The sequence below is a fragment of the Piliocolobus tephrosceles genome, chromosome 1, assembly GCF_002776525.5.
Source record: "Piliocolobus tephrosceles isolate RC106 chromosome 1, ASM277652v3, whole genome shotgun sequence".
NCBI classification, from domain to species: Eukaryota; Metazoa; Chordata; class Mammalia; order Primates; family Cercopithecidae; genus Piliocolobus; species Piliocolobus tephrosceles.
This window is the reverse complement of record NC_045434.1, coordinates 162,892,962-162,918,726: the sequence shown is the minus strand read 5'-3', so window position 1 is coordinate 162,918,726 and position 25,765 is coordinate 162,892,962. Positions and strand designations below refer to the sequence as shown.

Below are 25,765 nucleotides of genomic sequence, written 5' to 3'. Positions count from 1 at the left end.
ATTTTATCATGAGATTACAGCAATTCAATTTCATCTTCAGGGTCCACTTCTAATTCTAGTTCGCTTGGTATTTCCACTACATCTGCAGTGATTTCCTCCACTTAAGTCTTGAGCCACTCAAAGTCATTCATGAGGATTGGAATTAACATCTTCCAAATTCCTGTTAATGTTGATATTTTGACCTCCCATGAATCACGAATGTTCTTAATGGCATCTAGAGTGGTAAATCCTTTCCAGAATGTTTTCAATTTACTTTGTCTAGATCCATTAGAGGAATCCCTATCTATGGCAGCTATAGCCTTACAAAATGTAATTCTTAAATAATAATACTTGAAAGCTGAAATTTCTCCTTGATCCATGGGCTGCAGAAAGGATGTTGTGTTAGCAGGTATGAGAACAACATTCATCTCCTTGTACATCTTCATCAGAGCTCTTTGTGACTAGGTGCATTGTCAATGCGCAGTAACACTTTGAAAGGAATCTCTTCTTTGAGCAGTGTCAACAGCAGGGTTAAAATATTCAGTAAATCATGCTGTAAATAGATGTGCTGTCATCCAGGCATTGTTGTTCCATTTCTAGAGCACAGGCAGAGTAGATTTTGCATCATTCTTAAGGGCCCTAGGATTTTTGGAATAGTAAATGAGCATTGGCTTTAACTTAAGTCTCCAGCTGCATTTGCCCTTAATAAGAGAGTCAGCTTGTCCTTTGAAGCTTTGAAGCCAGGCATTGACTTTTTGTCTCTAGCTGTGAAAGTCCTAGATGGTATCTTCTTTCAATATAAGGCTGTTTTGCCTACTTTAAAAATGTGTTGTTTAGTGTAGACACCTTCATTGATTGTCTTACCCAAATCATCTGTATAACTTGCTGGAGTTTCTACATCAGCACTTGCTGCTTCACCTTGTGCTTTTATGTTATGGAAATGGCTTTTTCCCTTAAACCTCATGAACCAGCTTCTGCTAGCTCCAAACTTTTCCTTCTGTAGCTTCCTCACCTCTCTCAGCCTTTGTAGAACTGAAGAGTTAGGACGTACTCTGGATTAGGCTTTGACTTAAAGAATGTTGTGGCTAGTTTGATCTTCTATCTCCACCAAATTTTCTCCATATCAGCAATAAGACTGTTTCACTTTCTTATTCAGGTGTTCACTGGAGTAGAGCTTTTAGTTTTCTTTACGAACTTTCTGTTGCATTCACAGCTTGACTATTTGGTGCAAGCGGCCTATCTTTTTGCCAGTCTTGACTTTCTCCATGCCTTCTTGACTAAGCTTAATCATTTCTAACTTTACATTTAAAGTGAGAGACTATGACTCTTTCTTTCACTTGAACATTTAGAGACCATTGTAGGGTTATTAATTGGCCTAATTTCAAAGTTGTGTCTCACGGAGTAGGGAGCCCTAAGGAGAGGGAGAGAGATGAGGAATAGCTAGTCTGTGGAGCAGTCAGAACACACACCACATTTATCTATTAAGTTTGCCCGTCTTATATGGGTGCAGTTTGTGGTGCCCCAAAACAATTGCAATAGTAACATCAAAGATTGCCATAGCAGATATAATATTAATGAAAGTTTGAAATGTTGTGAAGAATTACCAGAATGTGACACAGACACAAGATGTTATTGGAAAAATGACAATGATAGACTTGCTTCTTGCAGAGTTGCTACACACCTTCAATTTGTAAAAAACGCAATCTGCAAAATGCGGTAAAGCAAAGCACAAGGATACTAAATATGCCTGAGGCATACCTCAAACTGCGGTTTTTAGTTCCACAAAGCAAATATCTCAGTAAAGCAAGTCACATGAGTTTTTTGGTTCCCCAGCATACATAAATGTTTTGTTTATGCTGTATTGTAGTCTATTAAGTGTGCAATAGCACTATATCTAAAAAAAAAACCTTAATTAGAAAATACTTTATTGCTAAAAATGCTAATGAAGTGAGTACATGCTGTTGGAAAAATGGCAGCAATAGACTTGCCTGCTGCAGGGTTGCCACAGACATTCAATTTGTAAAAAATGTAATATTTGCAAAGTGCAATAAAATGAAGCATGATAAAATGAGGTATGCCTGTATTTGGGTAGAACGCAGAATCCTTAACATGGCCTTCAGGGCCCTACATGGTCTGTCTCGACTTGCATTCCTGGCTCATCTCATGATGCTTCTCCTGGCTGTCTGCATTCCAGCCACACTTTCCTTCTGTCATGTCCTCAAACATGCAATGCTCCCTCTATCCTCAGATTTGTTAGCCAGATTGTTTCTTCTGGCTGCACGCCCTTCCTACCTTCTACCAGCATATCTAACTCCTGTTCATCCTTAGACCTAGGCTATCCAATACAATAGTTGCGGAACCCGCAATGCTATTTAAATTTACAGTAATTACAATTAAATATAATTAAACATTCACTTCCTCTTTTGCTCCAGCCAGATTGCAAGTGTGCAATAGCCACATGGTGGCAATTATACTGAACAGCAGAGATATAGCACATTTTCATTATTGTAGAAAGTTCTGTTGGACAGCGCTGCCTCAAATCTTAATTCAAAAGTTCTTCAAGGAGCGAGCATTTTCTCTACCAATACCACCTGCAACTAAGTCTTATTTCACTTATTAAATGTTTTCACAGTGCCTTGTACTTCTCTTTCATAGAACTCCATGTGGTTCATGAATCATTCATTTTTTGTTATCAAATAATAAAATCATTCTATAAATCAAGAATAAAATAACATAAAATGAAACAAAATAATAAAATATTTCACTTTTTGGATTAATATATGTCTTACCTACTAGCTTTTATGTTTCAGAAGGGCAGGAGCTATGTTTTGCTTACCCAGAGCCTGGTTTATATTAGACCCAGGGAGTGTAAAAAACATGAAGGGTCAAAAGAAATTGAGAGCACTTTGGGAGGCCCAGGTGGGCAGATCACGAGGTCAGGAGTTTGAGACCAGCCTGGTCAACATGGCAAAACCTCGTTTCTACTAAAAATACAAAAATTATCTGGGCGTGGTGGTACGTACCTGTAATCCCACTTACTGAGGAGGCTGAGGCAGGAGAATCACTTGAACCCGGGAGGCGGAGGTTGCAATGCGCCAAGATTGTAGCACTGCACTCCAGCCTGGGCGACAGAGCAAGACTCCATCTCAAAAAAAAAAAAAAAAGGAAATTGAGACCTCCCTACTTCTGCCCACTGGAGAAAACTTGAGAAAGGATGTAGGGCAAAAGTGACTCGTGAACTCTTAAGGGAAGACAATCGGAACTGGAGGAATAGAATGGTAAGAAGCTCTGAGATGGGAACGTCAAGGATCAATCCTGGCTGGAATAGGTGGTTTCTAATAGGAAGAAGGAAAAGGAGGCTAGAATTGACGATAAAGGGGTAGGTGGGACAGCTGGCTCAAGCCAATGGGGAGCTCCTATAGAATCATCCTGAGTTTGAGATTGACTGGTCTTGCCACAGATTCAGAATGGCTGGCAGAGAAGAAACTAAATTTAAGGATTTAGTCAAGAGGCAGATATCCTGATGAATTTCAGAGGCTGAGATTTTTTTTTTTTTTTTTTTAAACTATAAACTGGGAAGACTGGGACCATGTCTCTCTTGCTCAGGATATGTTCTCTGTGTCTGGCACATATAGGTGCTTAATAATATTTTTAATAATAAATGGCTGGATTAGACTGTTGGCAGAGGAATAAATAGGAGGGCTGAGACTGAGAGGCTTTAGGAAGGCAGGCCTAACTGGACTTGGTAACAATGGAGAGGAAGGAGGTAGAGGCTATTTGAGTTTCAGTTCTTGGCAGCATGTTGGGGTCACTGACATAAATTAGAGTGGCCTTAATTTCCTCATCTTATCATCAAATGACAATACCATATTTAAGCTAGGATGCTATGTAGGTAAAGGATTACGACTGAGTTTATTTACTTCACTGGTCACTAGAGTAGCTTTTACAAAATTGACTGCCTTTAAGGGCCTTCCAGGTAATGCACGCCCCAACACAAGCTGTATTTGTCTTCTCTCTGTTCCCCCTCCCAGGACCTCTGCGCTCATTGTTCCCCTGCCTGGAACACTCTTCCCCCAGATTTCCATGAGGTCCACTCCTCATGTCCTTCAGGTGTATCGTCAAATCTCACTTGCATAGGAACCACCTCCTCTCCTTGCATTCCTAATCCCCCTGAGTAATCACTTTCTAGTATACTATATCTACACTATGTAATTTAGTTGATTTATTGGGTATTGTCTATCCCTACTAAAGTATAATCTCCGAAAGAGCAAGGATTAAAAAAGAAAAAAGTTTTTCTCTCCATTGTTTTTCCAATACCTAGAAGAGAAAATCCTGCACAGCCTGACCCTAGAAGGAGCTTGATTATTTTCGCTAAGGACTTATGGCTAAGTGAGTGAGTGAATTGTGTAGGCCACAGGTAGTGATGAAGCTTGAGGGAACTGGTGATTGTGTAACTCCTCGTACGCCTGCAAAGCTGACAAAGGCATTCAAATCAAGATATAAAAGAATACAGTACCAGCCACTCAGAACCCTACTGCAAGCTGAATTCTGTCCATGATGCCCCAGGCTTTGACCCTTGCTCTAAATAGAGCTAAAGATAAAACCAGGTATGCATCTGACCCTCCAGTTCTCAGTTTGGAGGATTTCTAAGAAACACCGTCTCCCCACCCAATATGGCTGATCCTGCTGATTTAAAACACGTGCAGGATTGAACCAGTTCCCAGAACCAGTTCCCATAATAAGAACAAAGTGATACACAATCCCTTCCCCAAATATTTGTTTGCTGCCCCATAGCTACGAGTTGACAGTTGTTAGACATGGAACAGGTTACCAAATGAGGTTGCAGGAATCTCTTTCTCTGGAAATTCTTTAGAAGAGCAATGTGCTTTCTCTCTACCTAGGGAAATTCTCTTGATACCAAGCTGATAGAACGAGCTTACTAGGCTGCTTTCTTCTTCCATTAATAAGAATATAAAAAAGAATTCTTAGGTCACCAGGTCAAGCCCCAGGGGCCTTCTGGGTAGTGTGACTCTGACAGTCATCTTTCTGGGATGATTTAGATGGTGTGGGATGAGGGGTTGGGAATGGCGGTGTTCCTCAGCTGTGGATGAGCATGATCATGAGGCATTTCCTTGTAAGGCTGGGGAAATAATAGTGGCTACCTAGCCAGATCAGGTTTAAATGCATGCCACAATTACTCTTCCAGTTTCTTTTGAGAGGTCTCTGTTTGAAAGATAGAGACACTGAGTCTTTGTGACTGAAGGCCATGATTGTAATATTGAGCACTCTGTAGGTCTGTAGAGGGGATTCACAACATAGATTGAAGAAAATATTTTCCCTGCTCCTACTAGGAGGTTACTCCCACCATGATTCTTAGAAAGATTTGAGTCTATCCAATTTTTTCTATTCCTGTTCTTTCTGCTTGTCATTTTTATATGTGCTTACATGACACAGAGAGCAAGCATGCTGTGCTTTGTACATAAAAACATTCCATGAACACAATAAGGCATTGAGTGCATTTCCTATCCTATTTTCTATAAAGGTTTACTCGTTGCAAAGTAATTTCCAACTCCATTGATCCCATTCAAAGCCTTTGATTCTTACTTGGGAGGTATCTCTCACTCAGGAAACTGAGGCTCAGAAAGTTGATGGGGTTCGTGCAGGATTACCTGACTCAGAAGTGGTGGAGTTGGCACCAGAAGGAAGTTCTTTGGACACCACATCCTGTGTTTGTTTCGACTCCCAAACTGCCTTGTGGTATGGAGTTTGAGTCATCTATATTTTCTCACCCAAGTCCTCTTTTGACTATCTGCAGACCTGTGTGAGCTGGGCTTACCCAAGCTGGACATGCACTTTCTGGGCACAGAAGCCGATTGGGCCACATAGCAAGTAGAAGTTAGGGCTGGGTGATTGATTGATTGGTGTCCCATGTGGAAAGATTTGAAGCAAATAATTTGCTCTAATATAAACTGCTACTTATTGTGCACTGATCCCAGATGTTGGGCTCATCACACTTTATTTTGCTGAATTCTTATATCATTGGGAGATGCAGGTTTAGGTAATAGTTTTTGTACTACCAAGGAAACTGCTTATCTGACTTTACGAAATTATATAACTAGGAAATGGTAGAACCAGATTTCAGACTCAGACGGTCTGCCCCCAAAGCCACTGATTTTTAATTACTATCCAGTGATTTCCAAGCCAAGTTGTAAGGACATTCCAGGCAGAAATAGCCATACCTGTAAATGCTATAGAAACGTGAACCAGCAAGGCAAGAGAGGAGTTGCAATGGCTGGAATTATGGAACTTGCCTTCAGCCACGTAGCCAGGGTGGCAGAGCTAGGATTTGAATTCAAGTCTTTGTGACTCATTGTCATGAGGCCATCCTGCCTGTCAGGAAATGGGTTTGGTCCTCACAATGTAAGTCTGCATTGATCAGTGTGGTGAAGGCATCTGGGTAGTTGTCCCAAATACTTGAGAGGCTAAGGCAGGAGAACTGTTTGAACCCGGGAGGCAAAGGTTGCAGTGAGCCGAGACCATGCCACTGCACTCCAGCCTAGGCAACAGAACGAGACTCCATCTCAAAAACAAACAAACAAACAAACAAAAAAAAAAACAAGTGGATGATTGGGGAGGGAAAGGGTGACTCACAGCAGGCACAGAGAGGTTAAGGAACTTGTACTTGTCACACAGCCAGTAGAGTGCAGAGCCAGAATTCACACTCAGAGTCTGTTTTCTTTCCATTATACTGTACTGCTCACCTCTGTCATCAGAGAATTTCTCGTTGCCCAAGAGACTCATCCTGTGGAAAGGACATGTGCTCTAGAGGAGAACATTTGCTGCTGACCCATCTGTGACTGCTGGCAGTACCTTGACCCACAGTACCATGTGAATACCCGGATGCCTTCACCACACTGATCAATGCAGACTTACATTGTGAGGACCAAACCCATTTCCTGACAGGCAGGATGGCCTCATGACAATGAGTCACAAAGACTTGAATTCAAATCCTAGCTCTGCCACCCTGGCTACGTGGCTGAAGGCAAGTTCCATAATTCCAGCCATTGCAACTCCTCTCTTGCCTTGCTGGTTCACGTTTCTATAGCATTTACAGGTATGGCTATTTCTGCCTGGAATGTCCTTACAACTTGGCTTGGAAATCACTGGATAGTAATTAAAAATCAGTGGCTTTGGGGGCAGACTGCCACATTTTCTTAATTCAGTCTGTCACTGATGGACATTTGGGTTGATTACAAGTCTTTGCTATTGTGAGTTGTGCCGCAATAAACATACGTGTGCTTGTGTCTTTATAGCAGCATGATTTATAATCCTTTGGGTATATACCCAGTAATGGGATGGCTGGGTCAAATGGTATTTCTAGTTCTAGATCCTTGAGGAATTGCCCCACTATTTTCCACAATGGTTGAACTAGTTTACAGTCCCACCAACAGTGTAAAAGTGTTCCTGTTTCTCCACATCCTCTCCAGCACCTGTTGTTTCCTGACTTTTTAATGATTGCCATTCTAACTGGTGTGAGATGGTATCTCAGTGTGGTTTTGATTTGTATTTCTCTGATGGTGAGTGAAGATGAGCATTTTTTCATGTGTCTGTTGGCCGTATAAATGTCTTCTTTTGAGAAGTGTCTATTCGTATCCTTTGCCCACTTTTTGATGGGGTGGTTTTGTTTTTTTCTTGTAAATTTGTTTGAGTTCTTTGTAGGTTCTGGATATTAGCCCTTTGTCAGATGAGTGACAAAATTTTGCAAAATTTTCTCCCATTCTGTAGGTTGCCTGTTCACTCTGCTGGTAGTTTCTTTTGCTGTACAGAAGCTCTTTAGTTTAATTAGATCCCATTTGTCAATTTTGGCTTTTGTTGCCATTGCTTTTGGTGTTTGAATAATTGTATATTTTAAGGTGAATTTCACTAAATGAGGATGGACATTTTCGAGTTGACTTTTATAGGTTTTAAAAGGTTGTAGTCATGTTTTAAGTTAATAGAAACTGGTTGCTCATGCTTTTTATATAAAGGAGACCATAGAAACAAAAATAAAAAAACAGAATTAATTGATAAATCTATTACTCTACAACTTTAAAAATTACGCAAGCAAGTGTAAAATCTGTATCCTCCTACTGCAGTTCCATCCTCAGGGGCAACCACTATTAACAATTTGTTGCATATTCTTTTTTAAAAAACCTTATTAACATCATGGATATCTTTCCATTTTATCTTTTATAGCTCAACTCATTTATTACAAGTATTTAGCAGCTTGATGTATGATTTATATATCATAAAATCCAGCCATTGTAAATGTATGCTGCTGTTATTTTGTAAATTTACACAGTGGTGCAATCATCACCTACTCCAGTTTTAGAGCACTTATTACTCCAAAAGTTTCCTTACACCTGTTTGCAGTCAACCCCAATCCCCAGTCAGATGTGCTTTCTGTTTTTACAGGTATACTTTTTAGAAATGTTATATAAATAGAATCATACAGCATGCTTTCTTTTGTATCCAGCTCTTTTCACTTAGCATGTTTTTAAGATTCCTCCATATTGTTACATATATCAGTAGTTCCTTTTTCTTGCTGAGTAGTATTCTGCTATATGGATATACAATACTTTATTTAACAGTTGGTTAAACTATGATGGATATTTGGTTGGTTTTCAGCTTGGGAATATTATAAATAATGCTGCTATGAATATTCACATACAATTCTTTGTGTTGATACATGTTTTTATTTTTCTTGGGTAGATTCCTAGGACTGAAGTTACCAGGTTGTGTGGTAAGATGTGGCTGTATTTTACATTTCCATCAGCATTGTATAAGGGTACCACTTTCTCTACAATTCTCTAACACTTGGTATTGTCAGTCTTTGTGATTATAGTTATTCTCTAAGTATGTAGTGGTGTCTTATTGTGGTTTTAATTTGCATTTCCTTAGTGACTAATGATTTGAGCACTTTTTCATATGTATATTGGCCATTTGTATATTTTCTTTAGTGAAGTGTCCAAATCTTTTGCCAATGTTATCATTGGATTGTTTTTCCTCTTATTATTTGAGTTTTAAAATATATTTTATATGCAAGTATATTATCAGATGTATTGTTTGCAGGTATTTTCTTCCAGTCTGTAGCTTGTCTTTTCATTTTCTAATTGTTTCTTTTGAAGGAAAAGATTTTTAAATTTTGATGAAGTCAAAATTTTTTCTTTCGTGGATCTTGCTTTTTATAAAATCTTCATCTAACCCAAGGTTGCAACAATGTCCTCCTGTTTTCTTCTACACATTTTATAATTTTAGTTCTTACATTTATGGATGTGATACATTTTGAGTTAAGTTTTGTGTATGGTGTAAGGTAAGAGTCTAAGTTCTTTTTTTGCATATATGCATATAGTTCTAGCATCACTGTCAAATAGTCTGTCCTTTCCCCCATTAAATTGTATTGGCACACTGACCAAAGCCAATTGCCATAAATGGCTTTACTTCTTACATCTCTGTTCTACTGATTTATAAATTTATCCTTATACCAATACCACATTAACTTAGGAATGGTAGTTTTATAGTAAGTTTTGAAGTCAGGTAGTATATGTTTTCCAAGTTGGTTCTTTTCAAAAATGCATAGGCTTTTCTATGTCCTTTGCGTTTCTATATGCATATTAGGAATAGCTTGTCAGTTTCTACAAATAAGTAGATAAATAAGTAAATAAAACCTGCTATTTTTTTTTTTTTCGCTTTAAGTTTTGGGATGCATGTGCAGAACGTGCAGGTTTGTTACATAGGTATACATGTGCCATGGTGGTTTGTTGCACCCATCAACTCAACATCTGGGTTTTAAGCCCCACGTGCATTAGGTATTTGTCCAGTGCTCTCCCTCCTTTTGCCCCGCACCCTTGATAGGCCCCAGTGTGTGATGTTCCCCTCCCTGTGTCCATGTATTTTCATTGTTCAGCTCCTACTTATGAGTGAGAACATGCAGTGTTTGAAAACCTGCTAGGATTTTAATAGGAGTTGTATAGAATTTGCAGGCTAATTTGAAGAGATTACCATCTTAACAGTGTTGAATTTTCTATTATATGAGTGTGACGTATTTCACCAATTTTTAGCTTTTTATAACAATATTTGGTAGTTGTCAGAGTATAGGTCTTGAACTTCTTTTGATATGTTAATTCCTGAATGTATTTGTCAGATTTCTCCAGAGGGACAAGGCCAGTAGGAAATATATATGTATATGTACATATATGTATATATTCATATATATATGAAAGAAAGTTTATTAGGGAGAATTGGCTCACATGATTAAAAATATGAAGTTCCACAATAGGTCATCTGTAAGCTAGGGAATGCCAATAGTGTGATTCAGTTCAAGTCCAAAAGCCATGAAACCAGGGAAGCCAACAGTGCAGTCCTGAGTGAGTCTGAGGGTGAAGGCCTGAGAGCCCCAGGCAGGCTGCTAGTGCAAGACCTAGAGTCCAAAGGAAGATGAACCTGGAGTCTGATGTCTAAGGGCAGGAGGAGAAAAGGTGCCTCACTGCAAAAGGGAGAGAGGGAGGAAGTTAAGCAATGTGAGTATCCCCCTTGTTCCACCTGCTTTGTTCTAATCACACCCATTACTGATTAGGTGGTGGCCACTCACATCAAGGGTGGCTCTTCCTCTCCTCGTCCACTGACTCCACATGTCAATCTCCTCTGGAAACACCCTCACTGACAAACCCAGAAACAGTGCTTCACTAGCCAACTAGGTATCCCTCAATCCAGTCCAGTTGATATCTAATATTGAGCATCACACTGAGTATTTCACTTTTTGATGCTATTGTGAATGGGATTATTTTCTGAATTTTATTTTTGATCTCTTAGTTGCTGTTAAGTAGAAATCCAGTTGATATTTATATGTTAGTCTTGCATGCTATTATCTTACTACAATTGCTTATTAGTTCTAGTAATTTTTTTATCTAGTTTGTAGATTCTTTAGGATTTTCTGCATATGAGATCACATCATCTGCAAAGAAAGACACTTTAACTTCTTTTCTAATCTGTATGCTTTTAATTTACTTTTCTTGCTTTATTGCAATGACTAGAAGCTCAAATATAAGGTTGAACAGAAGTGGTGAAAGTGAATATCCTTGCTTCATTTCTGATGGGGAAAAGCATTCATGTTACCATTAAGTACGATGTTAACTGTGGGTTTTGTAGACACTCCTTATCAGGTTGTGTAAGTTCTCTTCTATGTCTGGTTTATGGAGTGTTATGTTTGGAGCGTGGGGGTTCTTTTTTCTGCATCTGTTGAGATGATCATTTGGTGTGTGTACTTTGTTCTGTTAATGTGCATATTCCATTAATTCATTAACTGATATTAAACTACTCTTGCATTCCTGGGATGACTCCACATAGTCATGGTATATAAAGGCAAGTTTTACATGCTGCAAGATTTGGTTTGTTAATATTTTGTTAAGGATTTTTACTGTGTTCATGATAAATATTAGTCTGTAGTGTCCTTTACTTATATATTTGCTTGACTTTGGTATCAGGGTAATACTGGCTATGTAATATTTGTTGGAAAGTTTTCCCTTCTTCACTGTATTTTAGACAAGTTTGTGTAGGATTGGTATCATCTCTTCCTTAAATGTTTGATAGAATTCCCCAGTGAAGCATTTGAACCTGTAGTAGTTTGATTTTTTGTGGGAATGTTTTAAGCACAAATTTGATTTTTTTTTTTTTTTTTTTTAAAAAGAAAGCTTCTCAATTTTTCACATGGCTTTGGCCAATATCCATAATCCCCAAATGGTGGTTTTTTTTTTTTTTTTTTTTTTTTTTTATTTTTACTTTAAGTTCTAGGGTACATGTGCATAACGTGCAGGTTACATATGTATACATGTGCCATGTTGGTGTGCTGCACCCATCAACTCGTCAGCACCCATCAATTCATCATTTATATCAGGTATAACTCCCCAATGCAATCCCTCCCCCCTCCCCCCTCCCCATGATAGGCCCCAGTGTGTGATGTTCCCCTTCCCGAGTCCAAGTGAGCTCATTGTTCAGTTCCCACCTATGAGTGAGAACATGCGGTGTTTGGTTTTCTCTTCTTGTGATAATTTGCTAAGAATGATGGTTTCCAGCTGCATCCATGTCTCTACAAAGGACGCAAACTCATCCTTTTTTATGGCTGCATAGTATTCCATGGTGTATATGTGCCACATTTTCTTAATCCAGTCTGTCACTGATGGACATTTGGGTTGATTCCAAGTCTTTGCTATTGTGAATAGTGCCGCAATAAACATACGTGTGCATGTGTCTTTGTAGTAGCATAATTTATAATCCTTTGGGTATATACCCAGTAGTGGGATGGCTGGGTCATATGGTACATCTAGTTCTAGGTCCTTGAGGAATCGCCATATTGTTTTCCATAATGGTTGAACTAGTTTACAATCCCACCAACAGTGTAAAAGTGTTCCTATTTCTCCACATCCTCTCCAACACCTATTGTTTCCTGATTTTTTAATGATTGCCATTCTAACTGGTGTGAGATGGTATCTCATTGTGGTTTTGATTTGCATTTCTCTGATGGCCAGTGATGCTGAGCATTTTTTCATGTGTCTGTTGGCTGTATGAATGTCTTCTTTTGAGAAATGTCTGTTCATATCCTTTCCCCACTTTTGGATGGGGTTGGTTGTTTTTTTCTTGTATATTTGTTTGAGTTCTTTGTAGATTCTGGAAATGAGCCCTTTGTCAGATGAGTAGATTGCAAAAATTTTCTCCCATTCTGTAGGTTGCCTGTTCACTCTGGTGGTAGTTTCTTTTGCTGTGCAGAAGCTCTTTAGTTTAATGAGATCCCATTTGTCAATTTTGGCTTTTGCTGCCGTTGCTTTCGGTGTTTTTGACATGAAGTCCTTGCCCATGCCTATGTCCTGAATGGTACTACCTAGATTTTCTTCTAGGGTTTTGATGGTATTAGGTCTAACATTTAAGTCTCTAATCCATCTTGAATTAATCTTCGTATAAGGAGTAAGGAAAGGATCCAGTTTCAGCTTTCTACTTATGGCTAGCCAATTTTCCCAGCACCATTTATTAAATAGGGAATCCTTTCCCCATTTCTTGTTTTTCTCAGGTTTGTCAAATATCAGATGGTTGTAGATGTGTGGCATTATTTCTGAAGGCTCCGTTCTGTTCCATTGGTCTATATCTCTGTTTTGGTACCAGTACCATGCTGTTTTGGTTACTGTAGCCTTGTAGTATAGTTTGAAGTCAGGTAGCGTGACGCCTCCGGCTTTGTCCTTTTGACTTAGGATTGTCTTGGCAATACGGGCTCTTTTTTGGTTCCATATGAACTTTAAAGCAGTTTTTTCCAATTCGGTGAAGAAACTCATTGGTAGCTTGATGGGGATGGCATTGAATCTATAAATTACCTTGGGCAGTATGGCCATTTTCACAATATTGATTCTGCCTATCCATGAGCATGGTATGTTCTTCCATTTGTTTGTGTCCTCTTTGATTTCACTGAGCAGTGGTTTGTAGTTCTCCTGGAAGAGGTCCTTTACATCCCTTGTAAGTTGGATTCCTAGGTATTTTATTCTCTTTGAAGCAATTGTGAATGGAAGTTCATTCCTGATTTGGCTCTCTGCTTGTCTGTTACTGGTGTATAAGAATGCTTGTGATTTTTGCACATTAATTTTGTATCCTGAGACTTTGCTGAAGTTGCTTATCAGCTTAAGAAGATTTTGGGCTGATACGATGGGGTTTTCTAAATACACAATCATGTCATCTGCAAACAGGGACAATTTGACTTCCTCTTTTCCTAACTGAATACCCTTGATTTCTTTCTCTTGCCTGATTGCCCTAGCCAGAACTTCCAACACTATGTTGAATAGGAGTGGTGAGAGAGGGCATCCCTGTCTTGTGCCAGTTTTCAAAGGGAACTTTTCCAGTTTTTGCCCATTCAGTATGATATTGGCTGTGGGTTTGTCATAAATAGCTCTTATTATTTTGAGGTACGTTCCATCAATACCGAATTTGTTGAGCGTTTTTAGCATGAAGGGCTGTTGAATTTTGTCAAAAGCCTTTTCTGCATCTATTGAGATAATCATGTGGTTCTTGTCTTTGGTTCTGTTGATATGCTGGATTACGTTGATTGATTTGCGAATGTTGAACCAGCCTTGCATCCCAGGGATGAAGCCCACTTGATCATGGTGGATAAGCTTTTTGATGTGCTGCTGAATCCGGTTTGCCAGTATTTTATTGAGGATTTTTGCATCGATGTTCATCAGGGAGATTGGTCTAAAATTCTCTTTTTTTGTTGTGTCTCTGCCAGGCTTTGGTATCAGGATGATGCTGGCCTCATAAAATGAGTTAGGGAGGATTCCCTCTTTTTCTATTGATTGGAATAGTTTCAGAAGGAATGGTACCAGCTCCTCCTTGTACCTCTGGTAGAATTCAGCTGTGAATCCATCTGGTCCTGGGCTTTTTTTGGTGGGCAGGCTATTAATTGTTGCCTCAATTTCAGAGGCTGCTATTGGTCTATTCAGGGATTCAACTTCTTCCTGGTTTAGTCTTGGAAGAGTGTACGTGTCCAGGAAATTATCCATTTCTTCTAGATTTTCTAGTTGATTTGCGTAGAGGTGTTTATAGTATTCTCTGATGGTAGTTTGTATTTCTGTGGGGTCGGTGGTGATATCCCCTTTATCATTTTTTATTGCGTCTATTTGATTCCTCTCTCTTTTCTTCTTTATTAATCTTGCTAGCGGTCTGTCAATTTTGTTGATCTTTTCAAAAAACCAACTCCTGGATTCATTGATTTTTTGGAGGGTTTTTTGTGTCTCTATCTCCTTCAGTTCTGCTCTGATCTTAGTTATTTCTTGCTTTCTGCTAGCTTTTGAATGTGTTTGCTCTTGCCTCTCTAGTTCTTTTAATTGTGATGTTAGAGTGTCAATTTTAGATCTTTCCTGCTTTCTCTTGTGGGCACTTAGTGCTATAAATTTCCCTCTACATACTGCTTTAAATGTGTCCCAGAGATTCTGGTATGTTGTATCTTTGTTCTCATTGGATTCAAAGAACATCTTTATTTCTGCTTTCATTTCGTTATGTACCCAGTAGTCATTCAGGAGCAGGTTGTTCAGTTTCCATGTAGTTGAGCGGTTTTGATTGAATTTCTTAGTCCTGAGTTCTAGTTTGATTGCACTGTGGTCAGAGAGACAGTTTGTTATAATTTCTGTTCTTTTACATTTGCTGAGGAGTGCTTTACTTCCAATTATGTGGTCAATTTTGGAATAAGTGTGATGTGGTGCTGAGAAGAATGTATATTCTGTTGACTTGGGGTGGAGAGTTCTATAGATGTCTATTAGGTCCGCTTGGTGCAGAGATGAGTTCAATTCCTGGATATCCTTGTTAACTTTCTGTCTCGTTGATCTGTCTAATGTTGACAGTGGAGTGTTGAAGTCTCCCATTATTATTGTATGGGAGTCTAAGTCTCTTTGTAAGTCTCTAAGGACTTGCTTTATGAATCTGGGTGCTCCTGTATTAGGTGCATATATATTTAGGATAGTTAGCTCTTCCTGTTGGATTGATCCCTTTACCATTATGTAATGGCCTTCTTTGTCTCTTTTGATCTTTGATGGTTTAAAGTCTGTTTTATCAGAGACTAGGATTGCAACCCCTGCTTTTTTTTGTTCTCCATTTGCTTGGTAGATCTTTCTCCATCCTTTTATTTTGAGCCTATGTATGTCTCTGCATGTGAGATGGGTCTCCTGAAGACAGCAGACTGATGGGTCTTGACTCTTTATCCAGTTTGCCAGTCTGTGTCTTTTCATTGGAGCATTTAGTCCATTTACATTTAAGGTTAATATTGTTATGTGTGATCTTGATCCTGCCATTATGATATTAACTGGTTATTTTGCTCATTAGTTGATGCAGTTTCTTCCTAGGCTCGATGGTCTTTACATTTTGGCATGTTTTTGCAGTGGCTGGTACCGGTTGTTCCTTTCCATGTTTAGGGCTTCCTTCAGGGTCTCTTGTAAGGCAGGCCTGGTGGTGACAAAATCTCTAAGCATTTGCTTATCTGTAAAGAATTTTATTTCTCCTTCACTGATGAAACTTAGTTTGGCTGGATATGAAATTCTGGGTTTAAAATCCTTTTCTTTAAGAACGTTGAATATTGGCCCCCACTCTCTTCTGGCTTGTAGAGTTTCTGCCGAGAGATCTGCTGTCAGTCTGATGGGCTTCCCTTTGTGGGTAACCCGACCTTTCTCTCTGGCTGCCCTTAAGATTTTTTCCTTCATTTCAACTTTGGTGAATCTGGCAATGATGTGTCTTGGAGTTGCTCTTCTGGAGGAGTATCTTTGTGGCGTTCTCTGTATTTCCTGAATTTGAATGTTGGCCTGCCCTGCTAGGTTGGGGAAGTTCTCCTGGATGATATCCTGTAGAGTGTTTTCCAATTTGGTTCCATTTTCCCCCTCACTTTCAGGCACCCCAATCAGACGTAGATTTGGTCTTTTGACATAATCCCATACTTCTTGCAGGCTTTGTTCATTTCTTTTTCTTCTTTTTTCTTTTGGTTTCTCTTCTCGCTTCATTTCATTCATTTGATCCTCAATCGCTGATACTCTTTCTTCCAGTTGATCGAGTCGGTTACTGAAGCTTGTGCATTTGTCACGTATTTCTCGTGTCATGGTTTTCATCTCTGTCATTTCGTTTATGACCTTCTCTGCATTAATTAGTCTAGCTGTCAATTCTTCCACTTTTTTTTCAAGATTTTTAGTTTCTTTGCGCTGGGTACGTAATTCCTCCTTTAGCTCTGAGAGGTTTGATGGACTGAAGCCTTCTTCTCTCATCTCATCAAAATCATTCTCTGACCAGCTTTGATCCGTTGCTGGCGATGGGCTGTGCTCCTTTGCAGGAGGAGATGCGCTCTTATTTTTTGAATTTCCAGCTTTTCTGCCCTGCTTTTTCCCCATCTTTGTGGTTTTATCTGTCACTGGTCTTTGATGATGGTGACGTACTGATGGGGTTTTGATTTAGGTGTCCTTCCTGTTTGATAGGTTTCCTTCTGACTGTCAGGACCCTCAGCTATAGGTCTGTTGGAGATTGCTTGAGGTCCACTCCAGACCCTGTTTGCCTGGGTATCAGCAGCAGAGGTTGCAGAAGATAGAATATTGCTGAACAGCGAGTGCACCTGTCTGATTCTTGCTTTGGAAGCTTCCTCTCAGGGGTGTACTCCACCCTGTGAGGTGTGGGGTGTCAGACTGCCCCTAGTGGGGGATGTCTCCCAGTTAGGCTACTCAGGGGTCAGTGACCCACTTGAGCAGGCAGACTGCCCCTTCTCAGATCTCAACCTCCGTGTTGGGAGATCCCCTTCTCTCTTCAAAGCTGTCAGACAGAGTCGTTCGCGTTTCACAGGCTTCTACTCCTTTAGCTGAGCCCTGTCCCCAGAGGCGCAGTCTACAGAGACAGGCAGGTTTCCTTGAGCTGCTGTGACCTCCACCCAGTTCCAGCTTCCCAGCGGCTTTAGTTACCTACTTAAGCCTCAGCGATGGCGGGCGCCCCTCCCCCAGCCTCGCTGCTGCCTTGCGGTTAGATTGCCGCAGACTGCTGTGTTAGCAAGGAGAGAGGCTCCGTGGGCGTGGGACCCTCCCGGCCAGGTGTGGGATACAATCTCCGGTGTGCCGGTATTACAGCGCAGTATTGGGGTGGGAGTTACCCGATTTTCCAAATGGTGGTTTTTGATGATTTTGTCCAGTTTATTAGTTTTAGCTTGCTAAGAGGATTTTTTGACTTCTTCACACCACTACACCCAGAAGTTGCCTCTCTACCTCTTTTGAAAAAAAATCTGTATAGTATTTCATTTTACAAACATGCCATAATTTATTTAATAAAAAATAGTTTTTTCACTTTTTAAATATAGTCTGAGCAGTGCTGAAGCTAGCCTTCTATATATAACTTTACTTACTTTTGCTAATAAGATACGTGCATTTTTAATTTTGATAAATGTCAAATTATTCTCCAAACTTTGTTCTCAATAATTACATTGTTAGAATAATTTCCAAGAAGGTCCACTTCTGTATATATTGCTACTACCATATACAGGTTAAGCAACCCTACTGTGAAACTAAAATGCACCATAATTCAAAACTTTTTGAGTGGCATTGTGACGCCACACATGGATGTCTGAGATAGTATCGTGTTTGTTTTCTGATGATTCAGTGTACATAAATTTTGTTTCATGTACAAAATTATTAAACATATTGTATAAAATTACCTTCAGGCTATGTGTGTAAGGTATATATGAAACATAAATGAATTTTATGTTTAGACTTGGATTTCATCCTCAAGATATCTCATTATGTTATGTATAAATATTCCAAAATCTGAAAAATTCTGAAATCTGAAATGCTTTTGATCACAAGCATTTCAGATAAGTGATAACAGCCTATACTATTAATCTTTCATATTTTTGCCAATATGAAAAGCAAACAGTTTGGTATCTTTTTGTTTGTACTTATCTAATTGGAGTTGGGAATCTTCTCATATGCTCTTTGACCATTTCTTTTTATTTTATGAAGTGACGTTTTATTCCTTTGCTTAATTTCCAATTATTTTTATTTTTTATTTTTATTTATTTTTTATTTATTTATTTTTTTATTCTTAAATTTTTTTATTGGAACGAAATCTGTTTTAGCCAGCCAGGTCAATCAATCAATCCACATTGACAAAACCTCATATGCTATACCTTTATTGGGTTCCTATCTCTTATTCTTTTTTTTTCTAGACAGAGTGTTGCTCTGTCACCAAGCCGGAGGGCAGTGGCACGATCTTGGCTTACTGCAATCTCTGGCTCCTGGGTTCAAGTGATTCTCCTGCCTCAGCCTCCCGAGTAGCTGGGACGACAGACGTGCACCACTGCACCTGGCTAATTTTTATTTTATTTTATTTCTTTTGAGATGGAGTTTTAGCCTTGGTGCCCAGGCTGGAGTACAATGTTGTGATCTCGGCTCACTGCAACTTCTGTCTCCCAGGTTCAAGCAGTTCTGCCTCAGCTTCCCAAGTAGCTGGGATTACAGGCACACGCCACCATGCCTGCTAATTTTTGTATTTTTAGTAGAGACAGGTTTTCACCATGTTGGCCAGGCTGGTCTCGAACTCTGACCTTGTGATCTGCCCACTTTGGCCTCCTGAAGTGCTGGGATTACAGGTGTGAGCTGCCATGCCTGGCCTTAATTTCCAATTAGTTTGGTTCTTTTTTTCTTATTTATAGGATCTTTTGGTATTATAGTGATACTGTTATCTGTTTTATGTTGTAAAGATTTTTTTCTATTCTGTCCTTCCTTCTAGTTGTAACTGTTTTCAATCTTTTAAGACCCTGGTATTGTAATTTATGTTTCTGTTTGTTTTTAAAACAGAAAGTTGTACAAGGGATTGATTTAAACCAAATTCGAGGACTTGGGTTTGATGCCACGTGTTCTCTGGTTGTTTTGGATAAGCAGTTTCGCCCATTACCGGTCAACCATGAAGGTAAGACCACGTCTCTTCCTTTTCCCAGTGGTGGGAGACTTGCCTGATTAATCCATTGGGCCCAGGTGGAACAGGAGGGCAGGCATCTCTTGCTGCTGATAGTGAAATTTAGAGGTAGAGTGAAGTGACACAGATCATGTCGCAGAAGCCAAGAGCTTGGAGAGCAGTTGGTATTAGTGGGTTGGTATTGAGGCTGATTAGGGGGACTTGGCTTTATAAAACTCAAGAGCCACAGTGCGGAACATGATAAAGGAAGGACATGAGATTGTTAGCTAGTAGTAAGTAACCTTGAAACACACAGGTGGTTTTGATGTTTTCTGGGAAGAGAGTGCCACTACTTGCAGTTTCTTTGTATACGACGTTCCTATTCCATGCTTATCTGAGTGGATGAGCCAAGTCCTTTGAAAGGAGATGGAACATGGTAGACAGGGCCATGTGACAAACAGAAGCTAGAAGCAGATGGCCTCTCTATTTTCAATAGCCAGACCAAAAGACATTCACATGAAATGATGTTGTCCTAATAGACACTTGTGAGTACAGAAATGAACTGTTTCAAACGTAAAATGCCACTTGGGTCCACCGTCAGAGATTTTTCACAGCAGATAAGGTTTTCACTTTTGGGGAATTTTAGCCAATAACGCTGGTACTGGGGTTACAAACCCAAAAGTCTACTAATACATTAATGTAATAATTAATATATTAGTCAGATGGGTAATGTAAAATGAGTAATAGGCCACGCTTGAGAAAAACCACTGCACATGTGTGAAGATAAATTTCAACTGATATTTAAACTTGTAATGAGCAGAAGACATTAGGGAGCAGTGGAGGCTGCATTGCACTGGAAATTGCATGCTCCATCTGAAGGGAGGGGCCAGTGCTAGGCATTGTCAGTCAGCTGTCGCCAAGATAGCCATTGCAAACATATTTGGGGCTAGATTCTGTTTGAGAACGCTTGGTTCTGGACACTGTTGCAGCAGCATCTTTCTTAACTGTTGGCTATGAGGTAGTAGGGTACATTGGTACACAGTGGAATTAGAGTTAGGCGGGGACTCTGATTGTAGCTCTGCCATTGCTGAGCTGTGACACCTTGGGCAAGCCACTTAACTGTGTTTCTCAGTTTTCTTCTCTGAAAGAATTTGAATAATGAATCAGTAGCTTTGCTGTGAGAATTTAGTGAGAGACTGATACTTAAAATGGTCAGAAAAGTTTCTTCCATCAGATGATGAATTTTTTAAGAGAATATTCCGGTCACTACTATGGACCTAATGTATGAAATAGTGATTATTATAATTATAAGGACTATAAATGATCATCTATTTGCATCCCTTTTCACTATAAGTGATCACTATAAATAATCATAATCACTATGTGCTGAAAATGGATGCAAATAGATGAATGATTAGAGCACAGTGGTAATGATGACCGTTTTCTGCACACGCGCACACACACAAACACAGACACTTTTTTCCCTCTTCTTGTGACATTTATTAACACCTCCTATATGCCAAGCCCTGTCTTAGCCAATGCTGGGGCTTCAAAGATGAATCAGGATGGTTCTTGTTCTTGGTGGCTATTCATTGGCCCAGTTGGCACTGTTCTGGCCCAGGACAAGGCAGCCTCATTCTGAGCCATTTCAGAAAGCAGAGACCAAAAATGGGTAGAGCAAACCTCAGCTCTGCAGCAGCAAGCATTCACTAATTACAAGATGTGGCCAGCCACAGACCTGGCCATTTTGGGAGGCTGTCAGTGTGTCTTTTATGGGCTTTATTTAAGTAAAGGTCAGGTGATCGTTGGGGATGCCATAGATCAGATGTCTCTTACTGCTGATAGTGAGATTTAGAGGCAGAGTGTGGAGGCCAGAAGTCACGTCCCAGAAGTTAAAAGCTTGGAGAGCAATTGGCACGAGTGGGGTGGCGTTGGGGGCAGAGTTAGAGGGAACTTGGTTCCATAAAGCACAAGAGGTATGTTAGAGAGCCTGATTATGGGTGGGACTTTAGATACTAAGAGTCCTGGTTCAAGGATTTTGTATCATCTGATCTAAAATACATGTTTATTTATTTATTTTTACTCTGGCTGTGCATTAGTATCAACTGGAGATCTTTTTAAAAATTGACAATTCATGAGCCCTACCCTCAAGATTTGTATTCACTTGACTTGAGGTGGAGCTAGGGCGTTGACTTTTTAAAAAAGTTCTCTCAGTAAGTCTAGTATGTAGAGAATCACTGGGCACAGATTAACAGAGAATCAAAATATTAGGAACAGAACACTTGAAGTGGAAGAAGGTAGTTCCTTGTTAAATTTGCTTAAATATGTACCCTCTTTGGATGCTATATATTTTTTTCATTGTAGGTAGAATGGCCTCCTGTTAACAAATCCTCTATTAAAAAGGTAACTAGGTTCCCACTCTAATTATAAGTGTTGAAATAACTTTATTCCACCTAAAAGGTTAAAGTGTACCCATTCATCAACTGCATCCAGCTGCAGGTGCCCTCATCAGTTTCTTGCCTTTCAACAGATTATATTAAGGTTAGATCTTTTATCTGAAATGGATTATCCTGTGCAAGAAAATGAAATTAGAATTATAAAGGTGGTTTGAAGGTTCTTTAGAGACTTCTACCTGCATGGCAGCCACCAACTCTTAATTGGCTAATGGGAGTAATTGTGAGGAGCGGAGAGTGGGGTCAGGAAGATTCCAGATAACCCTAATCATGCAGATAACCTAAAACCAAACCCATAAGACCAGCAAAAGTATTGCCATCTTTAGATGTTAACCAAAAAATTACAAACAAATAAATTAAGTACAATAGTTTAAGAAAATACAGCATTACTATATGATAAAATAGTCTCATTGTTTGCCTTTCCTTGTTTGACTCTTCTTCCTTAAAAGATCTGAACAGCCCCTGGGCTGGACAGCAGCACAGTTGCTGAATGCTTCCTACCCCTGCCACTGACTGAATTCAGAGCCTCACCCTGATTGTGTCATCTCAGCCGTAGGAGCTCTTGGGAGGGAGAGGAACAAAGGGTGATAATTGGGGCTGGAGAGGGAGTTATGACCTAGTCTCCTCCGTGCAACAGATACCTAATATTTAGATTTTTTTTGCTGATTCATAATAATTTTCCCCCTCAGGTATGCCTGCAACACATTCTGTGAACATAAACATGTATTTTAGCAAGGTATTAATTAAGTGAATATATGGATGAATAATAATCTGCCCTTAGGTAAAGTGAGGTAGCTCAAATTTTGCTTTACCTCCAATTCTCTTAAACGACGACATTTTCGTGGGTCTGTGTTCTGTTTCCCATGCAGCCTTATTGTGTAGAACCTCTTTCTCACTCTTTCTTCACCTGCGTAGCCAGTGGCTAGTCATTTGAAGAAAATAAACACTTTCCTGCCTTTTGGAAGCTTTCTGTGCAGCTCCAGGCTCAGCTAACTAGAGCCTACTCTTTGCTCCTCTTCCACATTCCCATGTCTGGTAGTCAACACACACTATAGACTCTTTCTCCATGCAAACATGCTGCTTAAGGGCAGAACTGTGGCACATTCTTCTTGATATCCTAGCATCCAGCACTGTGCTTGGCATGTCGTAGATGCTCAATAAAAGATTAAATTAACTTTCAGTTGATTTACTTGTGGTTTTCCATGAGAGCTGAAAAAAAATTAACTTCTCAGTTTTTATCTAAAATGAAAATTATAAATTATTAATTCTAATGCAGTATTGATTCTGTACAATTTTCACTGTATTGTTCTGACTGCATTTTGAGAGCATCTTTATATACAGGCAGTACTAGCTGATTGGTCTGTCTTCACTATAGGCAGAAGTTTAGCAACAGGTATTTTTACCTTAAAGTAGCTGTAGATTTGTTCTGTATAGTACTTAAGAAACAATACTGATATTGTCCCCTTCAACACTCACCCACCCACACACACACTGCAGGCGTATGCATGTATACACACCCACGTCGTGATTTATTGATGGTTCTGGAATAGGAGCTGGACATCAGTATTTTTAAAAGTTATCAAGGCAATGCTAATGTGCAACTAGGTTTTAGAACCAGAGCTTTGAGCACTTCTGTTAGATAGTAGAACAATTCTGTTTACAAAAAATTTCTTTGACATTCCTGTGGGAGGTTACATGTACTCTTTATTATTTTCAAAGTATTAGTATTATGGTTTGTGGAACGTTCGTGGGAGGTGAGATCTTTCCAGTTAGGCAAACCAGCAACTGAGCCCCTGCTTTGTTATGCCCATGACCTTATTTAGGTATCTTCTTACATTGGATTTTTTTGTTTGTTTGTTTTAGCAAGATATGTAGTGCTGCAGTTACTTTGCCATTAAATAAAATGTTGTGTGAAAATATAATACCTGGCTTGGTAACTGCTGAGTTTCTTTTCTCTTTACCCTAATAATCTCCCAAGTATATTCATTGCTGTTCTGCATATTTTGCCATCAGAGGCGTCAGAGGGCTGTTAAAGGATTTCTGGCTTGCTCGTTGGTACAGGATGAATTAACAGAGGCTAGGGAGAGAGATAAGGGGTTACTGTGTTGACTACAGGGTGGTAAAGGCAGGATATGAAGGGCAGTGCTCCTTTTCCAGCTGTTTTTAAATTCTCTTCCTTATGATTTACTCCTCCTGAGGGCCTGCTTTCTGAGAAGTACTTGCCATATGCTTTATATGCATTATCTTTTGTTTAATAACTTCCTGAATTATATATCTTCATGTGTAACTATGTCTTCATCTGTAACTAGCATTCCCCGTTAGATCTGCCTAATTCCAAAACCAATGAGCTTCCCACGCCAACAAACCAACCAACCAAATGAGGGAAAAAAACACCTAAATGAACTAATTTTAATTAAACTGACCAGAAAAAGTGGGAATATAAGCAGTTAAATGCCATGGTGTAGCTATTAGATGTATTATACTATCAAAGTATTTATCCATATTTAAAGGAGTCAGATCTTAAAAAGAGAAAGTATTGCTGTAGTCTTATTTCATAGATGCCTTTCCTGAATGTATGCCCAGAAAAGTTTTTCTAGAACAGAAGGGATAAGAAAGGAAGAGAAGAAGTTGAGAGAGAATACTGGATAATATAATTAATTGGTAGATTTATTTTCGGCTTTTAATGTAGACATTTCTTCTAAGGTTATGGTCAGAGAACACATGACTGGAGGGGAGACTCCAGGCCTGGGGACAGTGCATTCATCAGCCTTGCTGGTGTCCTTTCATTTTGCTCATTCTTGATACATAAAATTATAGAAAGTACATAGCATTTTGGTCTTCGGAATCCATAATTGTTCACTTGAATTAGAAGGAAGAAAATGTGTGCCTATCTGCATCTCCCTCTCGTTTCTGCTAGAGGATTCCCATCGAAATGTCATCATGTGGCTGGACCATCGAGCAGTCAGTCAGGTCAATAGGATCAACGAGACCAAGCACAGCGTCCTCCAGTACGTCGGGGGGGTGATGTCTGTGGAAATGCAGGCCCCGAAGCTTCTGTGGCTGAAAGAGGTGAGTGCATAGAGTCTAAGAGAAGATACCAACAATAGTAGAGGATCCCTTTTATTGTGGATCTGTATGTACCAGGCACCTTGCTAAAATCAGTTCCATTTGATTTTTTCCCAGCAACTAGGAGGAACGTTGATCCCATTTTATTGATTACAGTGCAGTTAAATCACACCTGTTTTTATGTGCCTAACTCTTACCAGGCACTATGACAAGTATTGTACATGTTATCTCTTTGAAGGCCAACAGCCCTATGAAGTGTTTTTATGTGTGGTGTTTACTTTAGGGTGTCTGTTTTGTAGACGAGAAAACGAATGTTCATAGAGATAAAACAACTCACTCAAAGTGAAAAATATGTGACAGAACCAGAATTTGAACCTAACACTGGCTGATTCCAAAATGGTTTTTTCAAATTTTAAAATGTTTCTTTTGTGGATACTTGGTCTCACTGTGTTGGCTAGGCTGATTTCAAACTCCTGGCCTTATGTGATCCTGCAAAAGTGATGTGATTATAGGTGTGAGCCACTGTGCCCAGCCATCCAGAATCAATTCTTTTAATACCCGGTATTCTACTGGAGTTCAGAGAGATTAATTACCATTCCAGTGAGAAAGCAGCAGAGGTGGGATTTAAGTCCATATCTTCTGATCAGGACCTTCCTAGTCTGTACACTTTTAGCCCCAACTTATTAATATTTGGCCTTATTGACATCTTAGGCTTCCCCTTTCTCATCCCACCTGTACTCCAGTTTCTCATCCTTAAATGATATGGCAATCTCTGGTCAAAGCACTTGCAG

General features: G+C 39.5%; 1 protein-coding gene across 9 annotated transcripts in view; it reads left to right on the top strand.

Annotated features, from left to right (window-relative positions):
* FGGY (FGGY carbohydrate kinase domain containing) overlaps positions 1–25,765 on the top strand; it is a 448,924-nt gene that overhangs the window by 30,617 nt on the left and 392,542 nt on the right. For 8 of the 9 annotated variants that reach the window (XR_002725457.1, XM_023187457.1, XM_023187447.1 and 5 more), the window contains 2 exons: positions 19,359–19,470; positions 24,826–24,977. Coding sequence is in view for 8 of the 9 variants with exons in the window: in XM_023187457.1 (XP_023043225.1) it covers positions 19,359–19,470; positions 24,826–24,977 (264 nt within the window). In the remaining variant the exon portion in view is untranslated. The remainder of the gene's footprint in view (positions 1–19,358; positions 19,471–24,825; positions 24,978–25,765) is intronic. The other variant, XM_031934004.1, reaches the window with a different exon arrangement.